A 14,138-nucleotide genomic window follows, 5' to 3' on the forward strand; every position below is an offset into this window, starting at 1 on the left:
GATCTGCCATGTTTCATGGTGTATGTGTCCAGATCTGGTCCTGACCTGTGCCGTACACTGATCCATAGCGTGTCTCTGATATTTCAGCATGTTGCTCACTGCCCCGTTCACACTAGTTAGCATCTGTTCTTTCTTGCTGTTTTATGTATTGCATTGTTCTGCCAACTTTCCTGTGATGCTCCAGCCCATCACCTTTACTGATGGCAAACTCTTCAGCTTTGGTGGGATTATGAAATAAGTGATATTTGTGTGGGCAAATGCTCTCTCTAGACTCAGACACTAGGTTTGTAGTATGTTTCCATGAATAAATTCTGGATGCAGCCACGTATTCACACTGCTTAATTTAGAGAAATAACCTAGGTGTTTATACTTGCAATAGCTTCATTTAAGGTAGGTGAGGATGAGGAGCATATCCTAGTTCCTTAGTCTATATAAAATCTGCATTCCCAATTTAGCCAGCTAAGTGAGACACACAAAATTAAGTGGCAGGGAAGCCTTTGAACTGTTCATAACAAATTTCTGTGTGGAAGATTTTCCAGAAGAGAAAATGGAATGGAAATGTAGCACATAAAAACTCTCAGCCCTCTCCTTGGCACTCTAATATGGGACTTATGTACATGTTTAACATTAAGGCAAATACATTTGATGTGCTTAAAAGCAAGCATGTGCTTAACTATGTTGGAGAACAGAGATGAAGTATTTTGTGATTGGATCCTGCCATCTTCCCTGTTCAGTGTGCCATGTGCACAACTCTCTTTCTGCCATGAGCTTTGTTCCCTGATAACATTTGGATCTCACACTCCCAACCATAAGCAATTTTCCCTAGCTGCATCCCAGTGATGAACTGTCCATGCTCTTGAGCAGCTTTGACGATACTAGCTGACATTGGAAAACCCTTGAAATCAAGGCATTGTAATATTACTGCTTTAAAATGTCCCCGTTCTGAGGTGATTATTTGTTTTCATTTCTCAGCTGAAATGAAAATTTCTCAGCACAAAAAATACCCCCTGGATATCCCCGAAAACCGCTGTTTCATTTGTAATTGATTTGCAGTGCCTGGGGTCACCTGGGATACATACTTCCTATTCAGAGTCTGTGAGATCTCTGTCCTGGCATCATTGAGAACAGGTTAGAGAAGTGCTCACCAGGAACAGCAACAATGGCTGCTCCTGTCATGATGCAGGGGATGGTCAAGACCATTTCCATCCTGTGGTTCATTTATTGCTTTACATATTGTGCATAGATGCTCGTGAAATTTCCTTAAGCTCTATGTTAAAGTTATTGATGTATCTCACTGAAACATTAAAAAACCACAAATTAATGCTAACTGAAACTCCCACCCCTTCCACAGCCGGCATCTGGAAATGTATGTCAGATTTGAACACTATCCTCTACCTACTCCTACAATGCTTACCTGATTCACACTAAGTATAAATTCACCCACACCAAGCAGTGCCATCTGTGCACTGAGCAATACCTTACTAAGAGGTGTCTTAGCAGTCTGACCCATCGGGTGCAGAAAATTTTGCTCAGCAGTTGAAGAAAAGACAGACTCCTACCTGTCCAACCTGCCCCTCAGTAGATCACAGCAGAAGGGAATGAGTATTGAACTCTAGCACTGCATTTCCTAGATATTTGCCTAAAATGACAAAAATAGGCTTGTGTTAAGGTGCCAAGCTTAAATGACCTCAAGAATGTGCTGAGCATAGTCAGTCTCCCTCTCTTGAGCTTTTCCTGACCCTCTGGACACTTAGTGTCCCTGTCCCCATTCAGAGGATACCTGGCAGTCAACCTGAATCTAAGAACATGAGAGTTAGTCTTTGGCCATTGGCTAGAGTGGGGTTTATTCACCCCCTTAACTTTTCAGCAGCATCAACCCTAGAAAGGAATCCCTGCGCACTGCAATGGAAATACCAGCTATTTACCCATCAACGACAGGTCTAGATATAGTTTAGTCATCTTTGCAAGGCACCAACCCATCCTCTTGCAAAGAACCTGACACATGCCAAACCAACTGCCTCACACTACATGTTTGAGTAACTAAATAAGCAGTTTCAGCTCTAAAAGTGCTAAGCACTCCATGCTCCCACTAGGCTTGCATATACTCAGCACCTCTAGAATCACTGAATCACTTTCTTATACCTGGTCTTCTCCAGAGCCAAAAGAAAATAGGCACCCAGCTCCTAGGCCTTCCCTTGTAAAGTGCCAGTAATATCATTTTCTTATGACATATGAAGGAGCTAAAGGCAACACAAAATCCAGAAAAAGTAATATGTAAATGCTGGGCTTTGCAAATGAACTATTGGGGGGTTATTTTTCATACTTAATATTACTTGTTTCTAATGAACTCCCTGCCATGGTTAAAAAAAATCAATGTTGTGAAGAGCTCATTAACAAACGTAGTATTTCTATTTGAGTAAAACAAAAGGCATTAGATACTTTTTTAATCTGTGTTTCAGCTATTTGTCTGGGTTTCTTCAGGCTTGCCAGACAGCTAAAGGTCACTTATTTTCCCACAGTTAGCAAAGACAAATAGTGAAAGACAGTTTCTGCCCAAGACCATCTAAATTGAATAATCAAGGCACAACCAGGAGGAAAGAATATTTAGTATCTCCTTGCCAGAGATGAGAAGTCAGAGCTCAGCCAGGGTATGGTCAGATCCCCCTCACGCTGCTTTAGCCATCCAGCAATCAGGCATCTTGTCTCTTTGTTTGATGCAGTCATTTCTATAATCAGTGAAGAAGGACAGTCATCTCTATATTATGAGAAACACTCTGAAGGTCCCAGTCTCTCATTGACACCACAGTTGCTCTGGCAAGCTACCTATCTCTTTGCTGGATAACAAGCCTAATTTTTGATGCCTAGAGCTTAATGAAGTACATCCCACTTTAGGAGACTCATCTAAGTGATTCGTGCAACAAGGAAGAGATGAGCTATACCTGCTGCCTGCACCTGTGCATCCCTGGGGAATGCGCCCAGCTTGGGGAGGGGAGCTCCTCACCGCTGGATTTGCAGGGCAGGCACTCATCTCTGCTGGCATTTGACTGAGAAAGCAGCACTGTGGCTGCTTCTCCTTCCAGAGCAAGGGCTTGAAGATGTCCAGGCCTTTCACGGAGCAATAAGAAACAGGTACCTGGCTGCATAGAAGCCAGCCAGAACCAGATCCCATGCAAGCAGTAAGCTTTCTGCTTCCATGGCTGTTTACCTCCCCAGTTCTTACTTCAGGGCACAGACAACAAGAAACCCATCTGGGGTTGCTGCCTGTAAAGCCAGGTAGGAGGATCTCTGAGGGGCAGGGTACCACCTCCATGAGAAACCCTATGTGAGTTTTGCCCTGGCAGCCCTGTCAGGTTGACGTGTGGGAAGAGCAGTGGTGGGTGGGTGAGGGAACACGTGGCTGAGCAAGAGCGGCCGTATTAATTCTGTCCTGCCCAGCGCTCCAGGGAATTGCTGTTTCCAGCTAAGTGAGAAAGGTCAGTCAGGAAGGAAGCTAATATTTTCCAGCATATTAAACCACTTGGTATTGGCTAAAGAATCATCACAAATGACTAGGCAGCTTGAAAATGTTAAAGCCAATTAAAACAGGAGAGACAAGCCCAAAGAGGAAATACACTGGAGCTGCAGAGAAAGAAAAGCAAAGAAATTACCTTTAAGAAAAGCAAAGAAATTACTATAAGGGCCTTACATACATACACATATGCACATATTTTAACCATGTTAACATACAACCATGGGAAGAAAAAATATCCTTGGCTTTTCGACAGTCTCTTCCCAGAACACCACACATGTACCTCGTTTCTCTAATTACAGTGTCAGAGGAGCTGTGCTCTGCCTTTCTGTGATGGCACCTTAGACATGTTGAGGTGAGATGTGTGAGTAAGACCACTCATTTGGGGCTCTCCCTCCAAATGGGAAGGAAAAAAAGCTGCCTGAGGGCAAATCAGCTTATCCTAAAGCCAAGTCAGATGAAGCACTCAAACACTCCTGAAGTTTGGTGAGACCAGCCCTGGTCAATGTTCCAGAAACTGCCAAAGGAGGAATGAAAGGGGAGGGAAAAAAAAAAAACAAAGAAAAAAACAATGAAAAAACCCTCAGAAATTGTGCAGAAAATGTGATTTCCAGTAATTTTACTTCCACATGTTTGAAAAAGGTTATTGAAGCCCCAGAAGCATGAGATTGGCTTAAAAAAGGAGAAATTTCTGTCAATCAATAGACCAGTGATTTCTTTCTGTCTGCTCATCAATTATGGCCTTTTGGAATCCACTTAGGACATATTTTTGAATTTTTAAGCACATCCATGAGGAAGAAACCTATTTGATTGTAGTTTTATTTTGGCTAAAATTACAAATGTCATTTTTCTTATGAGCGTCAATGGAAAGATAAGGGGTAGCAGTATCAGAGCCTCACCATCCCAGTGAACTTCCTGGTGCAAATAAGGATGAGGTGAATCAGACTGGATCGTTTCAGGTCCTGGAGACATTTTGATTTTAGCAAACTATGCAACCAGATGTCCGCAGTTCCCACCCTACCCACTGGGTGAAGCACCTTGTGCCTCCAATCTCAAAAGCCTGGAGCTGTATTCTTTTCATTGCTTTCCCCGGGTGCAGAAACACTGCGGTCACAGAGCTGTGCTGAGCTTCTCCCTTGGTGCAAAGGTATGCATGTGATAGAGCATGCTCAGCCTCTCGTCAAGCTAAGTTCTCCATGACTGGTTCAGCAACGCTCATGAACTGACACTACCTTTCAGAGGCAACAGCCTGTTAAATGTCTGTCTGGTGCCTGCTTAAACCAGCATGTTGTTCACAGGAAACTACCGTTTCAGCTTTGATTCCTTTGAGATGGAGATGTGAAGTTTGCCTACACCTGAAAATGTTCCCAGAATAGCTGTGCCAACATCTAAATGTGTCTTTCAGCATCACAGGAGGAGATAGCCTGTATGAGCTTAGAAAATCAACTTTGAAATGAAACCAGTTCCCTGTACGGTTTAGCCACTGCCACCAAAAGGCCATGCAGACTTCTACGCTGTTTACAGGGATGGAAGAGGGAAGGAAAGGATATTTTTAATGCTCCTAATTGGCAAAACTTTTGAAGTGTAGAGCATGCTGCATTTTTTATCCAAATTAGCAAGGAACAACTTCAAACCACTTTAGTCAGCTGATTCTGCCGCCTCACTAGCAGACTCAGACCGCTGTAAACCTCACATAAGCTGGTTTAGCTCCTGCTGGCAATTACCACAGCCAGGTGTGAGCATCCAAGCACATCTCCATTTGGGATGTTCTCTGCTTTACTTACATCTAGTTAGAGTCACTTGGGCACATCCAGTGGAACTTCTCTCATCCAGAGCAGAGGCCAAGTGCCACTGTGCTAATTGCTTAGCTCCTATTCTGCACCCAGCCTCAAGCATGATTATCAAGCCTGTGCACACTAAGTGTGTGCAAGTCTATCTATGGCCACATTATAGAATAAAAACATCTAAAATTACTCTGGCCATATGGAATTTCCCCAGTCCTTCTCAGGCTTCCTAGAAGGCGGTTTTAAAGACACAAGTGTTTGAGGCCAGGGGAGCTGCTGTCTGACATTTGCAATGAGATACTCTTCCAAGAGGGTTTTCATTGCAAAAAAAAGACTAATTCCTACAATATATGCTCTGGAGAGCAAATCCCATAGGCAGCAAGCATGCCAGTAGAGGAGAGCTCTGGGCAATCCTCGCGCCTTGGTGGTGTGTAGGCTGTAAAGAAGAAAGCACAGCAACAGCGGTGCCAACAGGCCGTGCATTTCATCACACATGTTCTCAGCTTGTACTTTGGATGCTGAGACAGGGGGGATCAACCATCTTCCTCACAGATCCTCTGGGTTATGTGGACTGTTCACAGGACCATGAGGAGCAGGGTTCAGGGGGCATTGAAGAGACCACTGAATGTGTGGGAGAGAAGATGAGGAAATTAGTGAGTGAGATCATCCAGCATAGGATGCTTACAGCACTCCAGAGTTTGGGTGAAGACCTTAAGGCACCAATGTGTAACTGTTGTCTTGTGAGCAAACTTCTGGGATGTTGTCGGCACCAATCACATATCATAAGGCATTGACATTTTCTCCAAAAGCACTCTGCCTCAAGGGACAGCCGGCAAATTATCTTCATTTCTCAGCCAATGTGGTGCATAAAACCTGTAGATTTATGGCTATGTCAGAGGAAATAGGAAATTTCCACACCATAGTTAACTACTAGGTCTGTTGAATGCCAGCAGAGACTCTAAGCATCAGAAGTGGAACCATCTACCTCACCCGCCTCATGATTGCCCAGACGGTCCTACACCAGAGCTTTGCTCTTTTTATCACTCAAACATCCTCAGAAATTCCATGCATGTGACATTTTCCTCTTCCACCATCTGATACTTTCCCATCTTACATCACCTACTACTGAATGAAATACTGGACCTGAGAAAATCAATGGGGTTCCTCTTTATCATCATTATCATGTATCTTTATCATACTTGTCTTATAAGAAAAACACTTTCCAAAAGAATTTTTTGATAGGTCCCAGAAGCTGGCCAGGACATATAGGAGATGATGTCTTTGCCCATCAACACTTGGCTCAAGACTGGTAGGAGGGTCATGTGTGTGTATTTCCAGCTCTGTAGTCTCTATGCCAGGTTGCTCCCATAAGGTTACTTTGCAAGAGACCTTGTTTCCTCTGAAAGGTGGAGAGATTTGCTTTACCTTTGCATGAGGAATACCCTTCCTGCACACCAGTGCGTGTTGTGGCTGCCTGCCAGATGTCTGGGATAAGTCTCACTCTGTGGTCTTCTGAAGTCACTGATGAGCCAGAAAGGATGAGTGATGCTTTTGGACACATCAAGAAAACATCTCAGACAAAGAAATGAGGAGGAAGGCTCATACAGATGATCAGTGTTGAGCATTAAACATGCCTCCATCCCCTCACCCACGGAGGCCAGTGTTGTGCTCTTCCATTTATGACAGTATGCTTCTGGTAAGGGACTGATGTTCCGTGCTTGACACCTCTGCAGCCACAGGTACATCATGACAGTTCACAAGCTGCACTGGGCTTGAAGCCCAAGGACTGCTAAACTTCCTTCCAGGTTGGTAATCCCAGTACCCCAGTGGCATATGAACATCAAAGGAGTTTACCAGAAAGTTTTTGTTTCCAATGTTGTTTGTTTTTTTTTTTTTTTAAATCTGAAAGAATTGTGGAGTTGCTTCTTCAAATTACAAGTTGGTTGAATCCGATCATTCCAGCTGCTGTGGGATTAAAGCGATATATCAGGGTACATCTGCAGCAACCAACATCCTCTCTGAGTCTGAGGTATTTGACTGAAAGCCAAAAAGAGGAGGACGGGTATGTGTGTGTGTGTACGTGCTGAGTTCATGTGCAAAAAGAGATCATTTAAGACACAGAAGAAGCAAACTTAGAAAGAAACATTCCATGGGGTAAATTATATGATAGCAACCAAGGTGTCTGAAAAAATGAAAAATGAAACCTTAGGCAGATGATTCAGTGTCTCAGAGAGAGCATCCCATGCCCACCAAACTTGCCTTGTGATCACATTTACAAATATTCAAAAATAGTAATTAAGAATGCGATGAGGGCACTAATGGATTCCAAAGCACATCCACAACTGAGGTGCAAGAAACGAGGTACGAGTTTCCTCAAATGGGGAACTTGCCTGCCTCAGCCCACCTTCCCTATGCTTTCTTTATAAGTATATTGTGAAGGTGACATTTGATAATTTCTTCATAAATAGCCATTTATGTAAATCATGTGATACCACAGTCTGGACTCGACAGCATATGGAGTCTGTTGTGTCATGGTGCGAGAAGGGGTGATGCATTGCACAGGGACTTACACCTGTCTGCATGCAATTATAACTCTCTCTGCCTGCCATGAGCCCATGGTGACACAACCCACACAGGGCTGGTGTCTCTCTGACAGGTAGCACCCTGAAATGGATGTCCATGCCCAGGTCCAGCTGCTGGTAGATGGTCCCTCAGGTCTCACCAGGAGGCTGCTCCAAGGCTGTGTGCTTTACACAGCCCCTTTTCACCCCATGGGACAATGCTCTGACATTTCTAATTGTTCCCTTTCCTTTCCCACAGCTGACAAAGAGGCTGATGAATACTACATGAGGAGGAGACACCTGCCTGACCTGGCAGCCAGGGGCACGCTCCCTATCAACGTCATCAAAATGTCTCAACAGACCAACCACAGGGACAGGCCTCGCCGTCCCATCAGGGCCATGTCCCAGGACAGAGTGCTGTCTCCTGAGAGGATCATGCCCGAGGAGTTTAGCATGTCCTATGAACGGATCCTCTCAGATGAGCAGCTTCTGTCTGCAGAGCGCCTCCACTCCCAAGACCCCCTGCTCTCCCCGGAGCGGTCGGGGTACCCCGAGCAGTCTATGTCGCGGGCATTGTCGCACACAGACGTCTTTGTATCAACACCCGTTTTGGATCGCTACAGGATGACAAAAATGCACTCCCATCCTAGTGCCTCAAATAACTTGTACAATACCTTAGGTATGAACCCAACCTCCGCCAAGCGCCAAGCGTTTGCCTCCCGACGGCACAACACGGTAGAACAACTGCATTATATTCCAGGACACCACCATCACTACCGCACAGCAAGCAAAACAGAGGTGACTGTTTGATATGACCTCGTGCATTGTAAATACTCATTAAGGAGTGGGGTGGCCACAGCACCCCATACTGCAGTGGCCTTATAGGCCAAGATAACCTCTAATAACTCAGTGTCTGAAAAGACTTCTCTGACAGTCCCATCCACGTTGTTGTTTTTAAAGCCACCCCTTCATCGGTGACATAAGAAGAACCCAAGCAAGCAAATAGACGATAGTGAGGGATAATAGAGGAAATTTCCCGACGTGCATCAGTTTCTGTCAAAGAAAGCCATAGTAGTAGATGTCTCCTTCCAAGGGCTCACCTGCATTATCTCATTGTTTTTATGAATTTAGGACTTTTCAGTTGCTACAAGTAGAAGCAGTCTCATGCAGCCCAAGACAGGGAGGAGGAAATGCAGCACCCCATCCTGGAGGGAAGGGGCCCTGTTCTTGGTCCTCATGCCAGCCCTCACGTTTGGCCTTTCTGTAGCAAGTAGGTAAGCTTCTGGCTGCTGGGGATCATCTCCAGACTGCCCATATATCTGTTCTTCCTCACCCTTGGAGCAAATTCAAGGGCAGACTTTCCTACGGGACTGGCAGATCTAGGGACAAGAATAGCCTGGCTGAGAAATAAAGTTTTAGTTTATATTAAATATACTCATAATATAAAAATATACTAGTGCCTACAAATCGCCTGCTCTCTCAGTGTAGGAAGTAGTGGGGTTGATGTGTTCAATAAGCACAAATATGCTGAAATGCTTGTTAGACCCTTTTCTCCACTCATTCTAGTATCTTGGTGTCTCCAACATGTAAATAGGAAGGAGGAATAGGGTTTCTCTTCCTCCAGCTTCTTGCCACTGCTGAAATTCGTTCAGCTTTGCACTGCTGACCTGTGCTAGGGGAAGTCCTGACTCCACTGAGACCCCTGCAAGGCAAGGCTACCACACGTTTCACCGAGCCTGGATTTCTCTCCAGAAGTTTATTTTCCTGATAGCATTTTCCACTGGCCCAGTTGTCCTGTTTCTGGACATCTCCTCTCAGTTTTTTTCTCCTCTCAGTTACAACCAAGAGCTCCATATGTAGCAAATCTTTTTCTAGCCCTTAGCAGAAGCACAAAGCTGAGGGTGTTTGTCTACCGAAAAGCAGGTCGGTAATTTTCTGTGATTTTCTCTCCGTGTAATGGCCCCCCAAGAAAACCTTCCAAATTCCAGTTCCACTGAGTACCAATCCTAACCATGAAGACAGTTACATTTCATGCATATAAATTATATATCCAGCATAATTATAATAAATGGGCATGTTGTATATCTGATATAATGCTAATTAGATACTGTATATTTGTAAAATCTTTAAAACGTAGACTCGTGGGTCCAGAATTTGTGAGGATTTTATCTTTGGCTTTCTAGCCAGATTGGGCTTTGCTTTGTTTTTTGTTGGTTTTGGTTTTGTTTTGGGGTTTTTTTCCTTGTATTTGTGTTCCTATAAAATTCTGTAGAACTAACTCACACTAGAACCTACTTCTGTGGCCAGAAAAGTATGTCAGAGGTTTTGAAGGCCAGCCAAACCCAGTGCTGTAAATGTTAGTGCTGGACACTCTCCAGCGCTCACTGTCTATGGTGTGCACTCAAAGCCCCACCACATGCACACAGCCATGCTGCCAATCTGAATGGCAGGCATGCTCCCTCTCCGGGTGAAATGACGACTGACTTCAGGCTGTAAACACATTCCCATACAGTACTTCCCTCTTCATGTCCTACGTTCCCGCACTGAGTCTTTTCCTACAAGGCTCTTCACTAAACTTCATTTAAATTAGCTCTGCCCTTCTCCCTCCCCTCAAATACCTCCCACCTCCTGGCCTTAATGACGTTCCCAGCTCTACACGTTGGTCCTGTAGCATACAATGATTGTAGGTTGTTGTGAGCTTGAGTCTTTTGAGGAGGCTTATGACGCAGCACTAGGTTTTTCTGGTGCAGGGTAGGCAGGAGGAGCATGCTGTCTTCCCGTGATAGGATTTAGAAGTAGGCCTTAGTGGGGTGGCCATGTGGCCTTTCTCTTTCCCAGACTGTCCTGGGCTGCTGGTCCTAGTTCATGAGCTTTCTTCTGCCCTGCCTGATAGAGGCTGGGTTCAGAAAGGACTCCATCTGTGAGAACTGGGGCTTTGTTTGACGGAAACTGATCCGGGAAGGAATAAATAAGAGTCTCCATGCTTCAGATGGTCATTAACATGCAGCCTTGGGCAAAATAATTCTGGGCAACAACCAGAATTTTCTATGGATCAGGGTGGCAGTTCATGGCATGGGAGGGACGAGAGAGAAAAGGCTCACACCTCATCTCCTGACCCCTTCCCTTGATGGACACTTCTCTCCCCTGACTACCTCCAAGCTCCTCAGCTCAGTCACTGGATAGTTCTTCACAGATGGCAATCCCTGTGAACGTATTGCCCTTGCTGACCTTCCCACAGACCGAAGTTTGTGACTCTTGTGAAGAGAAGAGAAATGCATGTGGCTGATGGGGAGGCAGTCCCTGCTGAGGTTCTGGGCCTCTTCCACTCTTTCTTGGCCCAGGCAAAGCCAGGATCTTCCCCTCTGCAAGCAGGGAGATGTGAACACTGTGGGAGAGGAGAGTCCACCCTAGAGTCTCCAGGAGTTGAGGTAGCAGAGCCAGAGGAGCAGAGGTGACCATGTGAGGCCATGGGTAGGTGAACACTCCTCTCTTTCCATTTCCATAGCTGTATGTCTCAAGCTCTAGTCTTCGTCTAAATGTTTCATTTGTGAACTAAGAATCTGCTGGACCAGATGCAAATACGGAAAATTTTCACTCAAGTAGCCCATGCAGATGCTGTGCTGTGCTCCAGGCCATTTGACCTCAGAGCTTTCTCTTATTCAGACTGACAAATATCACAGGCCCTCTGCTAACTTGTCCCACCCGGGCAATAATCCTCCAAAGAAATCTTAGCCCCATTTCCTTGTCTCTTCCACCCACTCAACTGTTTCAAGTTTGTTTCAAACAGATGTGTCCCACAAGAACCATTAAAAAGCCTTTCTAGGCCAAATCTCTTCAGGGACTCTGCCACCACCACAGCAAATTTTCAGCAGATTTCTTTGGGAAGACACCATGCCTTGGATGACCACAATTTCTTCCTGGGCACCATGTGTTCCCATGGCTTGCTTTGTGTGCTGGAATAGGTTAGTAGCTAGAGGAGTGGCATTTCAGCACACACAGGTGTTCTTACATCTTTTTTTTTCCTTATTCCTCGTTCTGAGAGTATGTCACTGAAAGGACGCTTGGTCCAGGACTGGGTGTCATGATCCACAGCCTGGTCCCCAGCACTTTGGTTCCCCGTGGTCAACATGTGAGGATAATGGTAATGCCTCCACAGAGGCATTATGAGGGTTCAAACCATAATGTCTATGAAGTGCTTTGAGACCCTCTCACAACAGACACTGTAGAACAGCAGAGCATTTTTATTAATATTGTTTGTCACCATTGTCCTGCCACATCATGTCTGATGTGTTGCAATCCAGTGTCCGTCCAGAATGAGAGTGCTGGGGTGGGGGGATGCAGTTCCCCAGATTTCCCATTGCTCTCCTTCTTGTCAGGGTCCCTAGCAGGCAGCAGCTCTAAGGGATGCTGTTACCTGCACTTCGACCTTTCTGCTTTCTTCTCCTTATGTCTGGGTCACAATAACATTCTACACTCAGGAGAAAAGCAGGAAGCAGTCACATTCCTCTGTACAGTAAAATATAATCTGTCTTTGATTAATCTAATATACTCTGAAGAATTGATCTGTCTTTTTCTCCAACACACAGGTGGAAACACACATCTGTGGAGCGTCCAGTTCCCAGAGTGCATGTGCAGGGACTGGGGGAGAGTGATGTAGAAAAGTTTATATTATTTCCTACAAACTGATAATTATTTGCATTCCCCAAGCAGTAACACATAATAGTGAGCTGCACTGGATTTTATACAACTCTTTCATTAACACAGGTACATGTATGTATATGTATATACACAAAAATACATATATATACATATATACTGTAAAATGCAATCATTAAGTTCTGACTGACCTTGTACCAATCTAAGTTTCCAAACTATACTGAATCACTCTTTGAAGTGTGGAAAACTGTTTTTAATGAACCACACAGATCACCACATGGAATGAAAATTTTGTCATAAAAATCTTCTAATGCCAGTGAATCGTGTTTTAAGGAAAAATGAAATATTTTTCAATGTTTTAATGTTCCTTTTATAAATTATGATCTGTTACTTGGGGATGAGGGGGGGTGGGTGGGAAGAAACAGGGACAGTTACCTGGGAGTAAGCCCTCCTTTCCTGGCCTAGATTTAATTTCTGTCTACTGTTCTGCTAGCTTGGCTGACTGCAAAGCTGGTCCCATGAACCTGGGCTTCCCACATGCATATTTCTGTTCTTGTGTCTATCAGAAGCATTCCCATCAGGAATCTGCAAGAGCCTGGCATCAAGTTTTTGTAAGAGATGGGTAGTTCCTGGTAGCTGGGAAGATGTCTTCATCTTCTTCCACAACAACAAAAAAAATGATCATGAAACAGGGTAACTTTAATTGTATTTGAAGTAAGTGTTTTAATTTGTGATCAATTTGCCATCTTCAGTTCATGTGGTGGAGAAATAGCTTGTCTTAGTTTTGTTTCAGATTTAGTGCTTAATCTGGAAGGAGGGACTCTGCTGAAATATATTTAACACATACAGATTTCATGTTCAAGTATATTTCACACGAGTGAAAAGTTAGTAGGGGAAATATGTGAGAAAGGGGCTTAAATATTTTCATAAAAAGTGTTGTTAGCAATAAGCCTGTGTTGGGGCTGCTTCTTAGAGAACAGCCACTTCTGTGTTGTATGTCCGTAAGTGGATGGTAGAAGGTATCGTTCCCAGCCTCTCTTAGCTGGTTCATGGCTGTCAAGGAGGTGCTCTCACTGAGCCCAAAACCCAGCTGGGAAAACGAACCTACACTTCACCCGCTGGCAGCCCGGGGGCAAGGGAAGAGTTGGACGATCTCGTTCGAGCATATTAGTGTAAATCTGAAAGAGATCTCTGCTCTTAGCAGCAAGCGAAGCAGCATCCTGTGTCTCCGCCATGACCGCACGACGTCCGGGAAGTCTCCATCCCCACCGCCTCCGCTGCAGGCAGACGTGCATCGCGCCACCCTGACCCTCTGCCCATGTGCTTCGTAATGGCTCCTGACCTTCTGTCTGCAAACCCGTTAGACATTTTTGTAGCAAGAATTTCTTGGCTCTGAGAAAGACACTTCTTACTGTAATATTTTTAGTTTGGGGGACAATATTTCCTAAGAGGGGTTAAGTGGATATTTTTGTGCTTTAGCCCAGTTTATGGATTCCATGTTTATTATACAGTAGTACTGAAGAGGAAGTACATTTGTATCTGTAACTTTGCACAGACTCTTGGTTAACCATTAAACAAGCTTCAAGATGAGCAGTATTTGACTGTTTTTCTCTGTATTATTCTTGTTGT

The 14,138-nt window shown here is 44.5% G+C and overlaps 1 protein-coding gene across 1 annotated transcript in view; it reads left to right on the top strand.

Moving 5' to 3' along the window:
• Window positions 1–8,663, top strand: part of LOC104080971 (protein shisa-6 homolog) — a gene marked incomplete at its 5' end in the record, with an annotated part of 9,319 nt that extends 656 nt beyond the window's left edge. Inside the window, one exon of the mRNA XM_009583545.1 lies at window positions 8,113–8,663. Coding sequence (XP_009581840.1) covers window positions 8,113–8,663 — 551 coding nt within the window. The remainder of the gene's footprint in view (window positions 1–8,112) is intronic.
• Window positions 8,664–14,138: the final 5,475 nt, after the last annotated feature.

The sequence above is a fragment of the Fulmarus glacialis genome, unplaced genomic scaffold (genome assembly GCF_000690835.1).
Source record: "Fulmarus glacialis isolate BGI_N327 unplaced genomic scaffold, ASM69083v1 scaffold58, whole genome shotgun sequence".
NCBI lineage: Eukaryota > Metazoa > Chordata > Aves > Procellariiformes > Procellariidae > Fulmarus > Fulmarus glacialis.